Raw genomic sequence first — 23,268 nt, 5'->3', positions numbered from 1 at the left:
TATGCATCCACAGTTTATTAACTCTTGCTTGCAATAGCTCTTGTTCACTTAAAAAAAAAACCTCATTTTAAATATTTTAAAGAAAATAATTTGTATGAAAACAAGATCATAGAAAAAAAATACTACCTCCGGTCCAAATTATTCGCAACTTTGAAATATTATATCTCATAAATAATACCCCAAAGTTGCGAGTAATTTGGACCGGAGGTAGTAAAAAAATTGTCCCAAGAGTATTAACATGTATTTCCTCTGTTGTTTTTACTTTACCTGTTTCTTTATCATGATTGTCAATGTAAAAGTTAAACGAACAAGACGGTCAAAGGAAAAGTAGTAAATTATGTAAAAGTCAAAACGGGTCAAGTAAATAAGAACGGAAGAAAAAATTTATGTTACTCGTAGGTCTCTCTTTAGTCTGGTTCTCTTTAGTTGACACGTTTCTTTAGTCATATTTACCGATATACAACTTCAACTATCCATATCTTTAATTACCCATAATATTACTAGTATGTAACAAAAGAAACTTTATACAAAAAAAAAAATTTGAGACTATAATTGGTGGGGTGCGCCAGGCCCGTGCAGTAGTGCAACGCATGGGCGACGCTTGAAGACCCCAGTAGCAAGCTACTGTGGTGGGACTTCCCCCTTAAAAAATAAATTTAATATCGTTGTGGGCCATTGGCCCACGTATCAGATATTAAACTGATAAGAACAGATACTACACTTGATCTTAGCCAAAAGGCCGAGAAAGGTATGCTAATTCTGGTAATGAAATTTGCCTTTTATATTTCCCTCATTACACATACTTGCTTCCTGCTACCGATGTGGGACAACTTTGATTGTTAAACATTTCTACCACTGTAGTCTATTCTGTAACATCAAGCTATTTCTGTGAACTTATCCTGTCATGCTATTTCTGTTAACAAGTAAATTGATTACTCAATATACTTATTTACTTTACATTCTTCTTTAACGCTTAATGATCTACCAGACTACCTAGATGCATGATTTGATCTAACTAGTAACTACAGCAAATCGAATGTTGAAGTCAGTAAAAAAATGTCCCAACTTTCGTATCTGGTTTCCATAAACCCTCTTTTTGCATCTCTTAAAAGAAAGAAGTAATATGTACACTGTAATTGTAGGAGGATATATATTGTACTGAGTATAAACAAATTCTCTGTTTTCAAATTTCCTGAAAAAACGATAAGGATTGGCTGGATGCTTGAAAGAGAACAATGAGTATTTGATTATTTAAAGCTTAAAACGAGAATCAGCTCAGAAATAGGAGAAAATTGATTCAACAAATAATAATACGTTGTAATAACAAATTGATTCTACAAATGATTTGCCAGTGCTACAACCTATTCATCCTTAACTAGGATATACAAAAGCTCTTTGCTCCTCTCCATAACCTACACTGCTACACAGCCACTACAAAGAACAAACCCCTTCCCTTGATGCATAACAGTTCCGTCCCACTCTAGACTACTGGTGAGTAATCACTAGCAAAGACTAAAGAGTATTTGCAAGTGCTCTATCCTAATTCATCCAGAGTAATCCCAGTAGTCATCGACAAATGCAGACTGCAGGATCATCCCCAACTAAGCTGTAGAACATGAACAATTAAAATGCTTAGAATCTGCCATGCTGAGACCAGAATTGATATGCTTCTTATCCATTTGAGTAACTCCGTAAATTCTACATGTTGGCCTTTCTTTCCCATCGTTCTTTGGCGTCTAACCTGTCATCCAAACCAAAAGATCAATGTTATAAATGGTATATATCATTACATCTCAAGTACAAAGTAGATGAAAGAATGGCTATTAGCAGCAAAACAATTTACTGCAACATGTGAATCATTACCCCCAGTGCAACTTCTTCTTCTTCAACGCAGGATGCACATCACCACGAGAAGTTGATGACAAGACCTTGTTATCATCCTCACCTTTTGGACTACATTTAACACCTGAATCTTTCAATCCCTCATACCCATCTACATGGTCATCCACAGACCCTTGTGTATCAACATCCTCACTTACAAATTTATCTTTTTTATCTGCAATTTAACAAGTAATGCACAAATTTCTTTAAACATCCCAATTTTAGTATAAAAAAGTGATAGCTCAAAGTCATAACCAGGAGGTGCAGGACATAATGAATGATGAGTATGAAAAAGTTAGACCTTTAGACCTTCTTTTGTTCTTAGACTTTGTTTGAATTTGCAAGCGTCTTCTTTGTAATTCCTACAAGATGTACAGTCCAAGATATACTTACACCAAGCAATCGCAACATCGAAAATGAAAATGCACATGAATTTAAAAGAGGGGGTGTAAAGGAACCAAGCAACCTAAAAAGTTAATACAACACAATTCACTCTTCCATGCTCCATGACATTGGGACTGTTGGGTCTTATAATTCCACTGTTTAATCACACTTTCCTTAATTTTGCAATCAAGGAGACAAATTCCAAACCCTAGATTAAATCATGATCACAATAACAATTCATGACAAGCTAAACAATTTACCCCTAAAGTATATTCCCAGAAACATACATAATAAATTTATTAAGTTTAAAGGGAAACCTGAAATTGCAGAAACTATAATCAAACATCGATTAACAAAGTATGTAGTTATATACGAAGTACAACTATATTCAAATCAAATGAAACCCTTTTTTCAGAAATCCCCAAAAACAAATCAAAAACAGCAGAAATCACTAATCAAGCATCAACTAATACAATTTAGTGATTTACTATGGTATTGATATCATAAAGCCCATTTTACTAACATCACAAAACACAAAATTAACAAATTGTGGAAAGTTATCAGCCCTTGAAATCAATTTATTTTCTGGGTTTTTGTTTAAATCTTAAGTAATCAAATTTCTTAACTTGGAGCAAAAAATAAAAAGCATGGTTTGAGAAAAATACTCTAAATTTGGCGAGACGATCTTGGGAAATTGCAGATGATTTGAAACTGGGATTTGACGCAATTGATGCTTTGCTTCTTCCATCTCCCTCCATTTTTTCTCTGTCTTCTCGATTTTAGTCGCCAAATGTATAATACTGGCTTTGGCCCGATCTAGTTTGTTTTAATTTGGACTTTGGAACATTTTACGTGCTTATTTCAATTGGAGCCCATTGAATATCACCCCTTTCTCCAAAGACGATAATGTAAATGAAATTTGATACTCCGTACTGTTTACTATATCAATATTATTTGATGATAATAGTCGAAGATTTGATAATCTTTTAGGATAATTTACAAAGTAATTTCTAACGAGGGAATTTATGAAAGAATAGAGTTCGCTTAATACGAATACAACTCTTTAGGGCTTGTTTGGCATCATTTTTTATTTTTAGTTTTCTGTTTTTTTGAAAACTAAAAACCAAAAACAGGAAACAAGAAAAAGGTGTTTCCACTTTTTTGTTGTCAGTTTTCAAAATTATTATGATTTTAATAAGTTTAAATAATTTTTTATTCATTATGTGACATATATCATATATTTTTATAACACAAAAAACCAAAAAACTGAAAACCACAGCAATGCCAAACGAACCCTTAGTTGTCTGTTTCGATTTAGCTATATCAATTCATACGATCAACTTTAGTGCATTATGTGTATCACTACAATATTCCTTCAAAGTTTGTGGTAATATGACCATCAAAATTTTGAGCCAAAGATTATTGGGCATGCCTACAAGAATTGCACAAATGATAGTTTAGATTAATGAAGTCCAAACATTTCAAACAAAGGCTATATTCTGATTAACTGAATTGGGCTGAACTGAACTGATTGGAGATGAACAAAATTGTTTATAAGAGAAGGAAATTAGAAACTAAACTGGACTGATTGGAACTGTACTGAACTGAACTGAAATTAAGTTGAAAAGAACAGGCCTAAAGAGCTCTATATTACAGTTTACATATTGACGTGCACTTGCCAATGTTGCACGTGTAATACACGCACTTATACGTAGCTAATTACTTAGTTGTACCTTGTTCTGTATTTTTCATTAAATTTGCAAATATTGTATATTTACCCTTTAACCATTTGACTTTTGTAAACGTGTTTTTAATTTATAATTCGTACTCGTATTTAGGAAGGGGGGTTTGGCAACTCATCAAGGTTTAACTTTGTCCATGTATTATGGGTTCATGCAGATTGCAAAGATTTTTCATGAACTTGCAAACGAAGACATACATGATACATGCATCACTTTTGTTCTTTTACGCTTCCAATTTATTGAAGAACTAACAAACTTGAACTATATTTGTATTATTTTAATTTTACTAATTAGAAAGCTCCCTTCATTTTATTGCAATAAATCGCAGATGGACATGTGGCTAGTTCATTTGGCTTTGTTCACATCCTTTTCGTGAGCCACGCCACTTACATTATAAGAATATAACTATATAAGGTTCTACGATAACAATCATGTAAAAAAAAATTTGTCAAATTGAGTTCCGTACTTTGTCCAATAAATGATTATAGTATAAACTTTAGACTTGGTGTAAAACTTACTTCGCATATTATAAGTAGAATTGAGATGGTTGTATTTTTTTGGATTCAACTTGTTCCATGTTTTGTTTCTTTTTCCTAGTTGTTTAGACATTGACCCAAGAGTTAGGGGTGAGCAAACTTTGTTTATCTAATTACATGGATCTACTAAAACTAATAAACCTTACTGATATATGAGTCTATGAACATGCATATCATGATGGAGTTTGTGATTGATGATACGAACTACTCCATACATACTCACAAATAAAGTTTATATGTGTTTAAATTTAATATTAATGCGCACGTATATATTTATGGGCTAACTATTACGAGTATTCATAATTTTGGCATTGCATTTCTAAATTGGTAGCACATACTTAGATTAGGTTATGGAGTATAATTTATGACAAACACGCGTGCATTATTTAGGGCTTAACGTATTTTTGAAACTTTGTTTACTTAGATCTACCATCCTATGTTTTGGTCATTGACTTTTCTCATAGTAGGGAGAGTATGAACTACTGTATTACATACAATCAGTCCAATAAGATAAAAAAGCATAGACCATATTAAGTCAATCTCGTAAAAATTACGTACACAAACACCGAACACATGCAAGTCCCCCTAACTTTCGTTGGACTCATAAATCATTTATTCAAAAAGCCGTCCTAGATCTCTTAATTAAGTTAATCCACCTCTTTATAAATCTAGCTATAAAATTAAACTTATGCTTACATAATTCATTATTTCTCAATAGTCAAGATTTATACTAATAAATTCTCATTATGAATGAATAATGAGTAAATTTAATTTCTTCTAGTAAAAAAAAAAATATGGCTAAATTAGATCAATTTTTTTTCTTTGCTTTAGGTTTATCTCTTGGCCTTACTATTGGCTTCCTTGATCTCCAAAGGTTGCCTCTCTCTATATCTTCTTGGCCATCTCTATCAACTACCTTGCCATACTTGGCACAACCGGCAAAGCCACCGGCTCAACCTCCACCATCTTCACCACCACCACCACCGCCTCTGGCCTCGTACCCTCCACCAACAACAAATAGCACTATTTCATCAACATGGAAGGGGTACAACATGGAAGATAACATCAAGAGTGTAATAATGCATAATATGAGTGACAAGGAATTGTTATGGAGAGCATCAATGGTCCCTCAAATGGAAGGATACCCTTATGAATACATGCCTAAAGTGGCCTTCATGTTCTTAACAAAAGGGCCCTTGCCATTAGCCCCACTTTGGGAGTTGTTCTTCAAAGGTCATGAAGGGTTATACTCAATCTATGTTCATGCTCATCCTTCTTACAATGATTCTTGGCCTCAAAATTCTGTCTTTTATGGTAGACGCATCCCTAGTCAGGTAATTTTACTTTAATTATGTATTATTAATATGTGTTTGTATCATCTTTCTAAATTCGATGAATTTGTTCACTAGTTTTTCAACTATTATGAAGAGACATTGAATATATAAACACTACTCGTAAAAAGTTTGATACTCCTTATTTTATTAGATGACTCAAATTATGTCTCTTGGTCTCAAATTAAAATTGAATTTAACACATCCGTGATTGATTTGAGCAACCTGTAAAAAACTATACTTTCCCAATGAGTATGTCAAAATCAATTTTTAGTGTATCGAAATGGTTTCCTAACTCAAATTTTGAGATTTGTGGAATAGTCTATTGTTCTAGTCTCATTTTAGTAGTAGTTGTTTTTTTGGGCTGTTTGTCTCTTTTGGGCTTTTTGTATGGGTTATTTTTTTATGTCATTGAGTAGACATTTAGGCGACACACTAAATAAAAGGGTCCAAATCCAACCAAATAAGAATACTATTGGTTTGCTTTTAATGTCTACGTCCTGCGTTAGCAAGCAGGCCGTCCAATTTATACTTCATGTTTTGTCCTTTTTCATTTCATCTTACATGAGTTCTTTTAATAATACTACGTACTTGTTATGAAATATATAGAAATTAGAGGATTAAGAGAAGAAGGTAATAAGAGAAGTACTACTACTTTTATGTATTACTCTTGGTAATATTTTGTGTATCATACAAGTGAAATTACATGGCTATTTATAGTAGTAAAAACCACTATTACATTGTGGGCTATAACCTTAGAGGGTGGCAATTAGAGTTGGCTACTACATTAAATGCAATGAAGAAATTGGAGTGTGGACATTCACACCTTGACTAAATTAATTAACTCTTAACACTCCCCCTTGAATGTCCATACAGAATAGGGTATATGTTGCCTCGTTAAAACCTTGCTAGGTAAAACCCTTTAGGATAAAAGCCATAGCTAAGGGAAAAAAGTACAACAATATATTACTATATGCTTTAGTGTACTGCCTCATTAAAAACCTTGTCAGGAAAAACCCATTGGGATAAAAACCTGATCGAAGGGAAAAAGAGTGCAGTGCATATAATGCTCCCCCTGATTTTAACATAATTTATGAAGACAACGCATCCCAATCTTGTGGACCAACCGCTCAATACTCTTCGAAGGTAGGGACTTAGTAAACAAGTCTGCAAGATTATCAGATGATTGGATCTGTTGGACATTTATCTTCTCTTCCTTCTGCAAATCGTGTGTAAAGAACAGTTTTGGGGATATATGTTTAGTCCTATCACCTTTAATATATCCTTCAGTTACTTGTGCGATACATGCAGTATTGTCTTCGTAAATGATGGTTGGACTTTCAGTTACTTCTTTCATCCCACATTCTTCTTGGATATTGCCGATCATTGACCTTAGCCATACACACTCACGTCCTGCTTCATAAAGGGCAATCAACTCAGCATGATTTGATGATGTCGCAGTTAAGGTTTGCTTTGTTGATTTCCAAGAAATTGCAGTTCCACCATAGGTGAACAGATATCCAGTTTGTGACTTGGCGTTTTGTGGGTCTGATAGATATCCAGCATCTGCATATCCGATGAGGGTGGCATCTTGCCTTGATTGATAAAACAAACCAAGATCTTTTGTTCCTCGTAGATATCGTAGTAAGTGTCTTACTCCTTTCCAGTGTCTCTTCGTTGGTGCGTTGCTAAACCTGGCTAACAAATTCACAGAAAAAGCTATGTCTGGTCTAGTATTGTTAGCTAGATACATTAGAGCCCCAATTGCACTTAGATATGGTACTTCAGGACCAAGGACATCCTCGTTTTCCTCTCGAGGTCTAAATGGATCATATTTCATAGTCAAAGACCGAACAATCATCGGGGTGTTTGTTGGGGTCGCTTTGTCCATGAAAAAACGTTTTAACACTCTTTCGGTGTAGTTAGACTGATGGACGAAAATACCATTATTTAAGTGCTCAATTTGCAATCCAAGGCAAAATTTAGTTTGTCCAAGGTCTTTCATCTCAAATTCTTTCATCAAGTATTTTGCAGTTCTTTCAAGTTCATTTGGGGTTCCAATGATATTCAAGTCATCAACATAAACTGCAACAATTGCAAACCCTGATTGTGATCTCTTAATGAAAACACAAGGACTGATTTGATTATTCTTGAACCCTTCTTTCATAAGGTATTCACTAAGACGATTATACCACATCCTCCCAGACTGTTTTAATCCATAAAGTGACCTTTTTAATTTTATGGAAAGTAAATGTCTAGGCTTGTGGTTTACTGGTAATTTTAATCCATCTGGGACTTTCATATAAATATCTGTATCGAGTGACCCATATAAATATGCGGTTACTACATCCATTAATCGCATCTTTAGTCCTTCTGAGACTGTCAAGCTTACCAGAAATCTTAACGTAGTTGCATCAACTACGGGAGAATATGTCTCCTCATAATCAATCCCTGGAATTTGAGAAAAACCTTGGGCTACAAGTCTTGCCTTGTATCTAACAATTTCATTTTTCTCATTTCGTTTTCTCACAAATACCCACTTGTATCCAACTGGCTTTACACCTTCTGGTGTAAGGGTTATTTTTCCAAACACTTCTCGTTTTTCGAGTGACTTTAACTCTGTCTGCATTGCCTCTTTCCATTTTGGCCAATCATGCCTGCAACGACATTCTTCCACTGTTCTTGGTTCACTATCATTTTCGTCAGATGCCATTTCAATTGCAATGGAATATGCAAATATTTCATTTACGATAACATCATTTCTATTCCAATAATTCCTGGTAGAAACAAAATTTATTGAAGTTTCATTGTTATCGATGTCATGGTCATCTTGTTCATCCCCTTTCGGATTATCATCTTTTTCTCTATTCTCATCTGTACTTTGTCTTTCTTGACCTTCTGTAAGGGGAATATTGTTGATCTCATCAGGTCTTTTTAATTTTCTTGGTTTAGAGTCTTTTGAACCAAGTGGTCTTCCACGCTTTCGGCGTGCTAGAGATTCATTTTCAGTGATCTTATCACCAGATGGAATTTCAATTCGTGCAGGGGCATTTTCAGTTGGTATATGTGATTTTGTCACTTTCTTTGCATCTATAAATGCATCAGGCAGCTGATTTGCAATGCTTTGTAAATGAACAATTTTCTGAACTTCTTGTTCACACATATTTGTTCGTGGATCAAACATTGACAATTGTGTTGCATTCCAAATGATTTCTATTTCTTTCTTTCGTGGGTCCACTTTCTCTCCCCCTAAGGCTGGGAATACTGTCTCATTGAAATGACAGTCGGCAAATCTGGCCGTAAATAAATCACCGGTCATTGGTTCAAGATATTTAATTATGGAGGGTGATTCAAATCCAACATAAATTCCCAGCCTTCTTTGTGGACCCATCTTTGTTCGTTGGGGTGGAGCAATAGGAACATACACCGCACAACCAAAAATTTTTAGATGTGAGACATTAGGTTCTCGACCAAAAACTAATTGTAGTGGTGAGAACTTATGATAAGCAGTTGGTCTCAATCTAATTAGAGTTGCCGCATGTATTATGGCATGACCCCAAGCAGATGAAGGCAATTTTGATCTCATCAATAATGGCCTTGCAATCAATTGTAGTCTCTTAATTAATGACTCAGCAAGTCCATTTTGTGTATGAACATGAGCTACTGGATGTTCTACAACAATTCCAATCGACATACAATAATCATTAAATGTTTGGGATGTAAATTCCCCAGCATTGTCAAGCCTTATTCTTTTTATTGTATGGTCTGGAAATTGTGCTCTTAGTTTAATAATTTGAGCAAGGAGTTTTGCAAAAGCAACATTTCTACTGGATAAGAGACTTACATGTGACCATCGAGTTGAGGCATCAATTAATACCATAAAATATCGGAATGGTCCACATGCAGGATTAATTGGTCCACAAATGTCTCCTTGAATCCTCTCTAAAAATGTTGGAGATTCAGTAGCAATTTTGTTCATAGATGACCTTATTATTAATTTGCCAAGTGAACATGCAGAGCATGTTAATTCATCTGATCGAGGAATTTTGACATTCCTAATTGAATGTCCTACTGAATTTGCTATAATCTTGTGCATCATTCCTGTACCAGGATGACCCAAACGATCATGCCATAAATTTAGCAGATTCTTATTATCTAACTTCTGGTTAGATATCGAATTTATTTCAACTGGTCGTATATCTATATGATATAACCCTGAAGAATATGCTGGCAATTTCTCATACACATGTTTCTTGCCATGTTTTTCTGCCGTGAAGCATAAATATTCCTTTTGATCCACTATCATTGTTTCTAAATGAAAACCATTTTGACGCACATCTTTAAAACTTATAAGATTTCTTCGAGATTTACTCGAATATAAAGCGTCAATAATGATTAATTTTGTTCCATTTGGGAGTATTATGCAAGCTTTTCCAGAACCTTCTATTAGCTTGGCTGACCCAGAAATGGTATTAACATTTGCTTGAAACAATCTTAACTTTAAAAAATATTTTCTATCCTTCAGAATAGTGTGTGTTGTTCCACTGTCCAAAAGGCATTGAAATTTGGAACCAACTTCGGGCAGATCCATATCTTCATAAAATAATAAGTATAAGATTAGTTTAAGATAATTAAACTGGACTTACTTTATTAATGATGAAAAATTAAAAGTACATAACTTGAACATGAAAAAAAAAACATACAAGAAAAGTACATAATGAAAACATAATACATATCATAGTAATTGATGAATTATCTAAACATGATTATTCTCTCCAAAGATAAATTCACCACCAGCTTCACCATTGTCTATGTGGAAATCAGACACATCAAGGCTAATTCCAGGGACATTTTCTTCATTAACATAATTTGTTTCGGCATGTTTTTCTTTCCCTTTAATGGAAGCCTGGTATAGTTCTACCAGATGTTTGGCCGTACGACAAGTACGTCCCCAATGTCCAGTCATGCCACATCTATAACATGTGTCTTTTCCTTTTGTGGTGGCTTGATTTTTGTTTCCTTGTTGATGCCCCCTTTGAGTGTTGTTTCTAGGGGGAAATTGGCCTCTACCACGGCCATAACCACGTTCATGGCCACGTCCGCGGAAATTTCCACGACCTCTGCCACGATTATTATATTTTCCACGTCCACCTCTATGAGCAACATTTGTCTCGGGTGGATTTGAGCTTTCTACAGCATTTGTTTCATTGAATGCTTGAGACCCAGTTGGTCTTAGGTTGTGATTCTTCAACAGAAGATCATTATTCTTTTCAGCAACCAATAATGTAGAAATAAGCTCAGAATATTTTGCAAAGCCTCTTTCACGGTATTGCTGTTGCAATACAATGTTGTTAGCATGGAATGTAGAGAGTGTTTTCTCTATCATTTGCACTTCAGTGACTGGTTGATCACAATATCTCAATATTGATACGATTTTATATAGTGATGAATTATAATCACTGACAGATTTAAAGTCCTGAAATCTCAGGTTTGTCCACTCAAATTGTGCTGAAGGAAGGAGTACCCTTTTATGGTGGTCATATCTTCCTTTCAGGCTATCCCATAGTTCTCTGGGATTTTCCACCATTAAATACTCAGTTTTCAAACTGTTATGTAAATGATGCCTTAAGAGAACTATAGCTTTTGCTTTCTCTTGATCAGTTGGAACTTTAACTTGAGCAGGGGCATCTTTTTCGTTTCCTGGGATGGTAATTTCTTTGATTGTATGTTCCAATCCCTGAGCCTTTAAATTCATTTGGGCATCAACTGTCCATTCAAGATAATTATGTCCGGACAAGTCTAATACGTCAAATTGTCTTTTCATCAAGTCTCCCATTTTAACTACAATCAAATAGGTAATTATTATTAAGCCAATTAAGCAAGTGATAATTAAAGTAATCAAATTGTAATCATAATAATAATCCATTTAAAACATATTTGCTTCTCCCCCTTGGGTTATTATTATGATGTACATAAAGTTAAGCTAAAATTAAACATGATAATTACGTTAGTAACGACAACAACAATAATAACAATGATAATAATAACAATAACAATAAATACTACTACTATTACTACATCACCGACAACGACAACAACAATAATAATAATAATAATAATAATAATATTAATGACATACATTAATGATAAGACAAAAGAAACATTTATTATAACAAAATGCACTTATAATCTACCTAGAAGACAAAAAAAAAACTTGAAGTACTACGGAGATTACATGCATGAATTCCCTTTGTCGAAAAACCGAGCGTTACTTATGTAAAATGATGAAAATCATCATTGCCATTAATAAAACTACTAGGGCCATAATTAAAACTAAATATAGTTTTAATTTCCTTAAATCTTCTTCAAAGGTAAAGGGGTGTGGTGGTTGTCGGTTGTCGACGGGGAACATGGTGTGTGACCGGTGTAAATGGAGGAAGAAGAAGAGGAGATAATTTGGGTAAAGTTTAAGGAGGGGATAAGGTTTGTATGGTGAAATAAGGGGGTGTAATCCGCCTTTTATAGGGGGGTAAATTATCCGTTTCAGCTTTACACTACTGTAAAAATATCATACAATGTTCTAGTAGACTGGTAAAATAATCGTAATCAAACTATAAATATTTACAAACGTAAATAAGTATCACACTGGGATGCAAGCCGTAGTGGTCCGAGAACCCTAATCTATTCATGAGGTCAAGGGTTCGAAAACTGAAAGAAACATAAAAGTGTGTAATCTAAAAATTAAATAAATATAAAGGCTGCATCATTTTTTTTTTCATTTTAGTAATTATGCACAAGTAAGTAAGTATAAACATGATTTGTGTGACCATGAAATTTACTTTATTAACATGCATACAACAAATATTTCCACATGCAAAAGTAATTATATATTACTTTCTATAACCATGCATGAGAGTTACTAAACTAAGTATCATAAATAAGGTATGTATTGATATCCTCATTTTTAATCAACATGGCTAATTATGCGGAGTAATTTTGTGGAGAAATATATTGTGAGTTTCTGGTATAGAGGATCCCATATGGGCAACTATAGAGCATACTCCTCAAAATATATTTTGTGAAAGAAATTGAATCTTTGTAAAAATTGGATAATCGGTATAAGTATACCTGATTGAAGATGGTGCTGATAACGTGTTATGAAATATATAGAAATTAGAGGATTAAGAGAAGAAGGTAATAAGAGAAGTACTACTACTTTTATGTATTACTCTTGGTAATATTTTGTGTATCATACAAGTGAAATTACATGGCTATTTATAGTAGTAAAAACCACTATTACATTGTGGGCTATAACCTTAGAGGGTGGCAATTAGAGTTGGCTACTACATTAAATGCAATGAAGAAATTGGAGTGTGGACATTCACACCTTGACTAAATTAATTAACTCTTAACAGTACTTTATTTCTTGTATATTTTTAATACTTCCTAGCTTTATTTAGACTTTTTACTATTCATTAATTCATATACTCCTCACTTTGACTACTACTTCATATATCATTTGCTGTTTTGGTAAAGAAAAATAGAGTCATGTCTTATATTATTATATTCGTTTCGATTTATACTTTTAAAATATTAAAAATAAATAAATATGGTTTTAGCAAAATATAATAAGCATGAAAATTCAAATAAAAGAAGTAAGTCTATTGTGATTAGGGGTAAACAAAGAAGAAAATTCAAAACTAATACGAATTAATTAAGTACATTAATATTATAAATGAGGTCGAGTGGTCAACTACACATGATATATATAACAAGCCCTAAGGAGTATTTATTATTTAATGTACAAGTCATGAATTTTCTATTTTCTCTTACAATGAGTAATAACTAATGATAAACTTTATATTGATAGATACTCCGTACTACGTAAGAGAATACAACAATAAAATTACAAGCAATATTAACTTCTTTTTTTCAATTGCTTTATTATTATCACGCATTTACACACACGTGATAGTGTGAATTATGACTAATAATGCAATACTACTGTACCATCTTTAATCGCATGATTCCATTTTCTTTAGTATAGTTGTAGGAGTAGACAGACTATTTATTGCGCTGGAAATTCCAAAATTATTGGTGAAATATTAATAATAATGTCGACTAAAACTAATGTGCCTCCCTACCACAAATAGTTTAAAATATTATTTAAAGTCACAAATAAAAGTGTTAATTTTAGATATTGGACAACTTTGCATGAAAATTATTTTACGGATTTCTTTTTTAGTTAGATTTATTTATTTATTACTCGAATTTCAATTATTTTTATGGGTGTCGAATATGAAAATATAATCAATTAATACTACTATATTAAAGTATTAAGTATTAATTCATTGTTTGAATTTTCAGGAAGTTGTTTGGGGAACAATGTCAATGATCGATGCAGAAAAACGGCTTTTAGCCAATGCCCTCTTAGATTTTTCCAATCAAAACTTCGTTTTATTATCAGAATCATGCATCCCTCTATTCAATTTCACCACAATTTACAACTACTTGACAAATTCTAATGTAAGTTATGTTGCTTCCTTTGATGATCCAAGAAAACCTGGTCGTGGACGTTACAACCACAAAATGTGGCCTAACATAACCATTCAAGATTGGAGAAAAGGTTCCCAATGGTTCGAAGCCGACCGTGAAGTCGCCATTCGTATGGTTTCGGATATAAAGTATTACTCTATTTTTGAAGAGCATTGCCATCCACCTTGTTACAACGACGAGCATTATTTTCCAACATTAGCTAATAAACTATTTCCGGATTTAATTGCTAAGAAAGGGATTACTTGGGTTGATTGGTCACATGTCGGACCTCACCCTGGTCGATTTATTAGTCGTGACATAACAAAGGAGTTTCTTAACAAAATTAGACTTGAAATATCAAATTGCACTTATAATGGTGAAGTAACATCTATGTGTTATCTTTTTGCTAGGAAATTTGTAGGGGATACATTGAAGCCTTTGCTCCAAATTGCTCCCAAACTTCTAGGTTTTGATCCTTAAAATTTTGTAATAATAATATTTTATTCATTTTATAACATATGTGCACTGAACTTAATTACATATTATGGACCGAGTTTTCTCTTATTTAAGAAAAAAGAGAAACAGAAAATTAAAACATATCATGGACCAAGTTTTCTTTATCAAAATGGATTCATTTCTTTGTCAACATAGTTGTGATTACGCATTTATGCTTTAGAATTAAGATTACTTGCAGGATTTTATAAAACAGTTTCATTTCTTTGTCAACGTAGTTGTGATTATGCATTTAATCATTTATGCTCTAAAATCAAACTCAAAACTTAAGACAATTTCGATTTTATGAAACAGATTAATTTCTTTGTCAATATAGTTGTGATTATATATTATTCATGCTTTAGAATTAAATTCAAAACTTAAGATGACTTCGATTTTATAACTACTACTTAAATCCTCCAATCATAAAGAGTGTTTGATTAATAGCCTTATATATAGTTTAGGAGTTTTGCTCTTGTAAGGCTCAATCTTTATCAACAAAAGCTTAGAATTTAGGGTAATTATATTTGACGCCATTAAAATTCAATCTCTTTTGAAGAAATTGATTAGAAGCTACGTACAATATATAATACATGGACATGAACCATTTCCCTTGGTTAATACTCATATAACCCTGCACGTCAAGATTACATTGGACTTTAGTTTTGATTTGATGATAAGCAATACTTGACTTAAATTATCTATTGTGACGCCGCCGAATGAGATGGTTTCGTGCTTTGAATTAGACTTCAAATTTTAGATTGTAGTTATAGAAGATGTTTGAGTATTTTGTTAAGTAACTACTCCCTCTGTCCCTTTATTAGATTTCAATTTTCAGCATTTATTTCTCACATAATATAGAGAAGTAGGAATCCAATTAAGGGACGGAGGGAGTACCTAACAAGCTTTTCACGATTTTTAAGGACAAATTTAGTAAAATCTTTTATTCCATAATGATTTGCTTATATGGTTGTCTAAACATTAAATAAATTACTAGTTTTTTTTTTTTTTTTTTTTTTTTTTTTTTTTTTTTTTTTTTTTTTTTTTAACCCAAATAAATTAACAATATACACAACCCTTAAGGCCTTAACCCTATGAGGCTATGATACAATCATCCACCGCATGAAACATGAGTATTTGTTAAAAACATTGAATTGTAATAATAATGCAGTGTTTGTTGTTGCATCACTTGCATAATTGCAATATATATGTACAATTAACAAATTTGACAAAAAAATTTAACAGAAAATAAATAAATAAATAAAACAAGCATTTTTGGTGTTGTCAAGTTATTTATTTTATTTAAAACCAAATTAGTGCATTCATAGACAAGTTAATTTAGGGTTTGTTAATTTCAGCTTAATTTTCAATTCAATTTAATTCAGCTCCAGTCATTTCAGTTCAATTCAATTATTTTTAATAAATCGGAATAGCCCGTACTTCTTACAAAGTTTAATTACTTGCTATATCCGAATTGTGATAATTTTTAAAAATAAAAATAAGAAAAACGACAGCAAATGCACACGAGTGTCGTACAGATGCTGCTGCTTTGGGTTTTCGTAATTGAACAGCTGGACTAATAATGATAGTAATATCAAATTAATAATAGAGTTCTATTCAAAAAAAAAATAATAATAGAGTTGATTACTTGATTTATTAATAAAGTAAATGGCTTCTTAAGCTCTTAGCTACACTGCCCCCACTAATTATCCATTTTTGTTCAATTCCAGCTAAATCATCGATGAAAGCTTTATTTCATCTAGGTTTTTATTTTTATTTTTTTTTTTATTTTTGTTCCACTCGGTTCATCTTTTGGGCTAATCTGGATTCGGAGATTAGTTATGGGTGGTTAGATTCCAATCCACTCTCAATTGTTGTTGCGGAGGATCGAAGTCGGGGTGGTTGGGTTTCAGTCCTCTCCCAATTGTTGTTGAGGGGGGGATCGAACTCAGGTCCTTCCTACCAAGTGTATCACTACTACACCAACATCCAATTGGTTCATCTAAGATTTATAATTACTTATATATTAGAGCATAGAACTTATTGTATTCCCATTAGTGAAAGTCTCAAATTAGAGAAATATTAGGGATGATTCCACTTATAAGATATAGGAATTACCCTTACGTGTCACAAATTGATTTAAGTATTAAATCTTCCTTGGCTTTATAAGTGGATCAACTCTATTTCTCGGTCAATTTATAATTTAAACTAAGGGCCTGTTCTTTTACGTTGAAATTCAGTTCAGTTCAGTTCAGCTCAGTTCAGTTCAGTTCAGTTCAATTCAATTCAGTTCAATTCAATTCAATTCAGTTCAGTTCAGTTCAGTTCAGTTTAGTTTAGTTCAGTTCAGTTCAGCTCCTAATTTCCTTCTCTAGCTTATAAAATATTTTGTTCAGTTCAGTTTAGCTCAATTCAGTTTAGTTCAATTCAGTTTAGCTCAATTCAGTTTAGTTCAATTCAGTTTAACTCAATTCAGTTCAGTTCAGTTCAGTTTAGTTTAGCTGAGTTCAGTCAATGAGAACAGGCCCTAAGTATTTGTTCTCATTTACTTCATTTATTGAACTAAACTTAATTGTTTATGAGATATGGAAATTAGAAACTGAACTGAAATTAAGCCGAAGAGAACAGGTCATAAGATTGTATCATACAATTACATATGGTTAAATAATGAAAATTAAACGAGATAAATTTAGGGACAATACAAATGTACTTGTTATCTATATAGGAAGTACTATATAAGAAATCTTTAAAAGACATGACACCAATTGGAAGGAATAAGTAGTACAGAGTGAGGATGACGTGCAGTTATCAAACACGAGAGGTTATGATATACATCTGGGTGTATCGTACACCCATGAGTCATGAGTATATATTTTCATTTAGATGATTATTTTTCATTTTATCATTAAATAATGAACAAAAACTAACCTTAATTTAGTTGGGTGTATGATACACCCGAGTGTATATAACAATAAAATAGAGGCAATTCAATTCGCAAGGTGGCAACAAATTAAATTAAAATAGAATTTATAAATTCCTCGCACCTGGAAATTCATTTGCAGTTATAATTTAGCATCTTTGTAGATTCCATTAATTGCAGTTGAATATCATTCGCCCCCTGACTTATAAAAATATAGTCCATAGTCAAATTCAGTGGGCTCAAAATCACAAATACCACAATCAGAATGTCACGTTGTCACCTTGCGCTGCTTCACCTACTGATCAACTCATACTGTCTCACTCTCTATGCCAAAATCTAACCCTCAATTTATACTCCGTAAATTGTATTAAATGCTTGTTTCAACTTCTAAGCGTAGTTAACTTCGTACCTGGTTGTATGATACAAAATACAGAGTACTACGTATATGTTATATAAATAGTGTAAAAATCAAATTGTTATACGTTGAATACAAAAAAAAAAAAATCATTCGTAAAAAGTATTAGAATACAAAGTACGACTAACTATTTTACTGATTTTAGTACTCGTAAATGGCTGTAATGCACGTAAATTAAAGGAGTCAAAAACTCAATATGAAGGGCCTGTGTTTGATTTAGTAAATTAAACTGATTGAAGCTTAACTGAATTGAACTTAACTAAATTATTTATAAAAGAAGAAAATTTTAAATTAAACTGAATTGAAATTAAGTCGAAGAGAAAAACCTTAAGCTAGGGTAAAAAAACCTCTAAAAGTCTAAAGCTGTCTCACACCCTCAGGTCTATCACCAGTTGAACAGCTTGTTGCACGTGCGGTGTTTGCTCAAACTTGTACATACTCCTATAAAAGACTAAAAGGTTAGGTAGTCATCAGAGTAAAAAAAGATGGAGAAGGAAATGGCAAGTGGAAAAAATACAAGGAAAAAGGGGGTGACTTGATTGGAGTTGAACTGAACTAAATATTTTATGAGAGAAGGAAATTAGGATTGAACTGAATTGAATTGAATTGAATTGAACTGAACTGAAATTAAGTTGAAGAGAACAAACCCTCGATATATATGTATGATAGCACCAACTACTCAATTGCAATTGTAGTTATTTTATAACTACATTTACACACTTATTTAAAATGACTTACTTCTTCCATCCCTAAATTACATTCCTCCTTTCTATTTTGGGTATTCCAAAATTACATTCCACCTTTCTATTTTTAGTAAGTTTTTTTTTTTTTTTTTTTTTTTCTAAATATCCCAAATACACTCTCTTTTTCAGTTGCACTTTTAATGTATAGTTAATGTATTTACATTCCACTTTTAATGTTTGCTTGACTAATGTACTTTTTCAGCCTTTAATTTTTTAGAATCCTTGTGCCAAATTACAATGAATATGATTGGTTCAAAATTTTCAATTAGGAGCATGTGATTGGTCCTTTTTTTTTTTGCAAAGGATTGATGACATGTCATGAGTAATCACTAATCTATCTTTGTTTTACTCAAAAACATTATTTAATGTTTTGTACTTCCCATTGCATTATCTAATTATTGTCATTTGTCTTATTCTTTCCTCCTTAATTCCCGTGTAAATTGCAAAAGAGGAATGTAATTTAGGGACGGAGGGAGTACCAAATACTAATGTTGCAAACTGAGCACTTAAAGTTTGTTACAGGAAACTTCAACGTTACACCATGCTTAGTGATCGAAGATTGTGTGGAACTTAGATTTTCAAACCCTTCTAATCCTCTATCATATACATGTATGTTTGAGAGTAGGCGATTTCCTTACCTTTCTCACTCTCGTCATCTACCATACAAAAATATAGTTGTGTATTGCATGAACAAAAAAAATAAAAAATATGCGGAATGCTACACACTTGGCAGGCCTATTGCGCTCATTTAACAGGAGAGAAGTATGATAGTATTCTTAATTGAGATTTGTACAGGCGTACACTCAAACCCAATTAGGGGGCGTTTGGTTCAAACAATGGTATAGGTTTGGAATGAGGAATGAAACCTGGATGGTATGGGGTTGGAACTTAATACTTGATTTCATGTGTTTGGTTTTTATCTAGGAATGATAGTTTTCCTTTTAATTTTAAACTAAAGGTATGGGTATGAACCATACCCACCTCCCCCCTTGGGTTTCAAAAACCCATACCTTGGGGGTTTGAGGTATGGGTTTGAAAAATAAAATTTCTAGAAACAAACACAAGGTATGGGTTTTGGTCATTCCAAACCCATACCTTATACCTAATATGCTTGAACCAAACACCCCCTTAAGCTGCTATTCCATGATTTCCATCTATCAAACTCATAAAATAAAGTAAAAATTGCATTTATTTCATGCCTTAGATTTTTAAATTACTTCCATTGAGATTTTAAAGATCATCCATCTTTTTAGCCAGCCGATTTTGAGTGTTTGACCTCTTAATTAAAGTCTAAAGAAACAAGTTTTCAAATAAAAAAAAGTCTAATAAAGAAGCAAGATATAATTATATGATGGCCCACACTTGATTTTTTGAGAACATTATGGATCATCCTTAGCTTCCATCGTACTCATCTCCTCACAAAAATTTGTTTAATAATAATAATAATAATAATAATTACAATATGTAGACATAAATCAATTAAAAATCGTGTGCACCAAAAAAAAAAAAAAAAAACTCCATAATAATGCTCTTAATGATAAGAAATTGATTTATGGTATGAATAGGAGAATTATTGCAAATTTTTTTTGGGCATTGTTAAGTGCTTAATATACATTTTTCTTAATTTAAAAGTCCACTGCGTAAAGAGTTGACGATTAGTGATGGTATTAGACTATTAATGTATTTTTCCGTACTATCAAGCCATGCATTGCTTGCATAATTGTGTATGGTTAACAAAATTTATTTAAACTAGCATTTTAGCCCGTTCAATGCACGGGTTATAATATAGGTTATTTTTATATAAATGTATGTTTTTCAATAGTTGAAACTACGAAGTTATTGTTACATGACTTTTGAGGTAAATGATGTGAAAACTTTTTTTTAAAAAAGAAAAAAAAAAAGAAAAGAAAAAAAAAAGGGAGAGTGAAATTGTGAAAGAATAATTAATTTAGTTAAGTATATATACATGAATATTGTAGAATATGAAATGACATATTAGTTTAAACTATATTTTAAGTTTAATTTAAGATACTTCATACGTTTATGTAATAGTTAATCCAACTTTATTCTATCATGGTAGAAATTAAACACTTCATTTTCTTACTTAAATGTGCAAGTTACGGAATGCACAAAGACTTTAGCATTATGTAATAATTTTAATTTATATTTTTTTAAATATTGAAAAGGTATGGGAAGTAACATTTGCAAATGAGTGAGTTGTGAAGACATGTGGCATACGAATAAGTTGTGAGGACATGTGGCATATGAATGATTGTGGTTTGAGTTTTTAAATACTAATAATAATAATATAGATAGATTGATTAATATTGGGATGTATGGATCAATACTATATATATGGTTATCAATGATTTTAGAAAACAATCATTTGGGGTATTGATCAATTTAAGGATTAAAACTAGTGGTTGTAAAAATGTGATTTTTGAATCAATATTCGTTATTTTTTTTAGAATAGTATGTATACACACAAAACACAATCTCTATTTCATAATAAGCTCATTAAAACATTCTTACCCTCTCTTCCCTTGACCTAACCTATCTACTTACAGGGTGGCCTTATGGATAGCACGATTCTATGATCAACCTTGGCTTAACATTGGATTTGATAAAAAAAATATTGACTTGCATATTATCTTAATCTTATCTTTAAAACTCAGTTTTATATTAAATCTTTATTTATCTTTATTTTTTTTTTATTTTTTTTACATAGTTTGTGGATATATATATATATATATATATATATATATATATGGAGTAAACAATTTCAATTTCCAATCTCATCGATTCATTTTTTTTATACAAAATAATATTTTCCTTTTGTTTTAAAATATTTATTAGATTTTTTTTTGGCATTAATTTTACTCTACTTTTTTGAAGGGTTGTGTAAATCGTGTTAAGCTTCTAAATTACTCACAATTTGTATTATTTTAATTTTAATTTACTTTACATCATACTTGTACTAAGTATTTATTTTAATAATAATAATAATAATAATAATAATAATAATAATAATAATAATAATAATAATAATAATAATAATAATAATAATAATAATAATAATAATAATAATAATACAGTCAGGGCTATCTGACTTTATTCCTGGGCGGGTTGTGGCTGATGCTGCTCATCGGAAGCGGGTTAAGTATGAAGCTCGATGTCAGGCGATTGGATATGGTTTCATTCCCTTCTCCTTTTCTTCGCTTGGGGAATTAGAGAAGGAGGCTGTTGCGTTACTGAAGCGGATTCAGAGGTTCTCGACGACGCAAGACATTGGGGCTCGTGCTGCAGCTCATATCTTCACTAGGGTAGGATTTGCTATAGCTAGAGGAGTGGGGGCCCAAATTGTATCTCGGCTTCCCACTAATTTATTGTAGGTTGTATGACTTTTGTTTTTGATAATAATAATAATAATAATAATAATAATAATAATAATAATAATAATAATAATAATAATAATAATAATAATAATAATAATAATATCTATAAACAAATCAATATCATGGTGAACATGTATAAAATGACCCAATAAACAACATAATCTACTACACCGAAATTATATACTTCCTCCGTTTCTGAAAATTCGACTTACTTTACATTTGCACAATCTCTACTAAACATCTTTGACCATTAATAACTTTAATTATGACAAGAGTCTCCAACCAGTAAGCCAACCTTGATTCTCATCAAACACCACACGTATATGAATGGAACCATCCCATTTATATGCGCAAGTGTGTGACGTTTACGGCGCAATGTATATATGGTCGTGTTTTATTCTACGAGTAATTGATAATGTGTCTTACACGTACAAGTACCAAGTGTACAACCATGACTCTTTACATGCTTGAACTTTAATGATTTGAATTAGTGAAGTTGAAATGCAAATGATCTTAACTAATTGTGATTAAAAGAGGTTATCAATTTCTTATACAAAAATTGAAAAAAGTATTTTTTTTAATTTTATTTTTATGCGAATGAGGATTACACCAAGTTACGAAGTATATTGTTTAAGTATTTTTTTTTTTTAAAAAAAAAAAAAAAGAATATATTGTTTAAGTATACTATAACTGGTATTAGGTAATACACTATGGGCATGTTCTCTTCAACTTTAATCTATTCAGGTTCAGTTCCTAATTTTCTTCTCTCATAACAATTCAATTCAGTTCCTAATTTTCATTTCTCATAAATAATTCTTTAATAAAAAGATAGGCCCTAACACTTTTTGTTAGGGGAAGATAGGCCCTAACACTTGGTAACACACTAACACTTAC

The 23,268-nt window shown here is 32.0% G+C and overlaps 2 protein-coding genes and 1 non-coding gene across 3 annotated transcripts; 1 reads left to right on the top strand and 2 right to left on the bottom strand.

The window, feature by feature from the left end:
• Positions 1 to 555: 555 nt before the first annotated feature.
• LOC145556850 (U2 spliceosomal RNA) lies at positions 556 to 752 on the bottom strand. Its single transcript, XR_014091943.1, has one exon. It is a non-coding gene; the product is annotated as a U2 spliceosomal RNA (small nuclear RNA).
• A 518-nt stretch (positions 753 to 1,270) lies between these two features.
• Positions 1,271 to 3,147, bottom strand: LOC145642270 (uncharacterized). The gene is made up of 4 exons (XM_081693390.1): positions 2,931 to 3,147; positions 2,183 to 2,243; positions 1,864 to 2,056; positions 1,271 to 1,741 (listed from the first exon to the last, which is right to left on the bottom strand). The coding sequence occupies exons 1-4, from the start codon at positions 3,021 to 3,023 to the stop codon at positions 1,699 to 1,701; spliced, it is 390 nt and encodes a 129-aa protein (XP_081549516.1). The 5' UTR covers positions 3,024 to 3,147; the 3' UTR covers positions 1,271 to 1,698.
• A 2,190-nt stretch (positions 3,148 to 5,337) lies between these two features.
• LOC145642269 (glycosyltransferase BC10-like) lies at positions 5,338 to 14,889 on the top strand. Its single transcript, XM_081693389.1, has 2 exons — positions 5,338 to 5,877; positions 14,242 to 14,889. Exons 1-2 carry the CDS (start codon positions 5,338 to 5,340, stop codon positions 14,887 to 14,889), a joined length of 1,188 nt encoding a protein of 395 aa, XP_081549515.1.
• Positions 14,890 to 23,268: the final 8,379 nt, after the last annotated feature.

This window comes from Chenopodium album, chromosome 8, assembly GCF_948465745.1.
Source record: "Chenopodium album chromosome 8, dcCheAlbu1.1, whole genome shotgun sequence".
Lineage (NCBI taxonomy): Eukaryota > Viridiplantae > Streptophyta > Magnoliopsida > Caryophyllales > Amaranthaceae > Chenopodium > Chenopodium album.
Note: the sequence above shows the minus strand (reverse complement) of the source record. Positions and strands in the feature narration are given on the sequence as shown.

Bases quoted from the DNA above. Each gene is read 5' to 3' on its own strand.
- LOC145642270 (XM_081693390.1), bottom strand. From the start codon at position 3,023: ATGGAGGGAGATGGAAGAAGCAAAGCATCAATTGCGTCAAATCCCAGT. The intron at 2,057-2,182 runs GTCTAACTTTTT...GTTAAATTGCAG, and splicing joins GAACAAAAGAAGGTCTAAAG to ATAAAAAAGATAAATTTGTA. The intron at 1,742-1,863 runs GTAATGATTCAC...TTTGGATGACAG, and splicing joins AAGAAGAAGTTGCACTGGGG to GTTAGACGCCAAAGAACGAT.
- LOC145642269 (XM_081693389.1), top strand. From the start codon at position 5,338: ATGGCTAAATTAGATCAATTTTTTTTCTTTGCTTTAGGTTTATCTCTT. The intron at 5,878-14,241 runs GTAATTTTACTT...TTGAATTTTCAG, and splicing joins GTAGACGCATCCCTAGTCAG to GAAGTTGTTTGGGGAACAAT.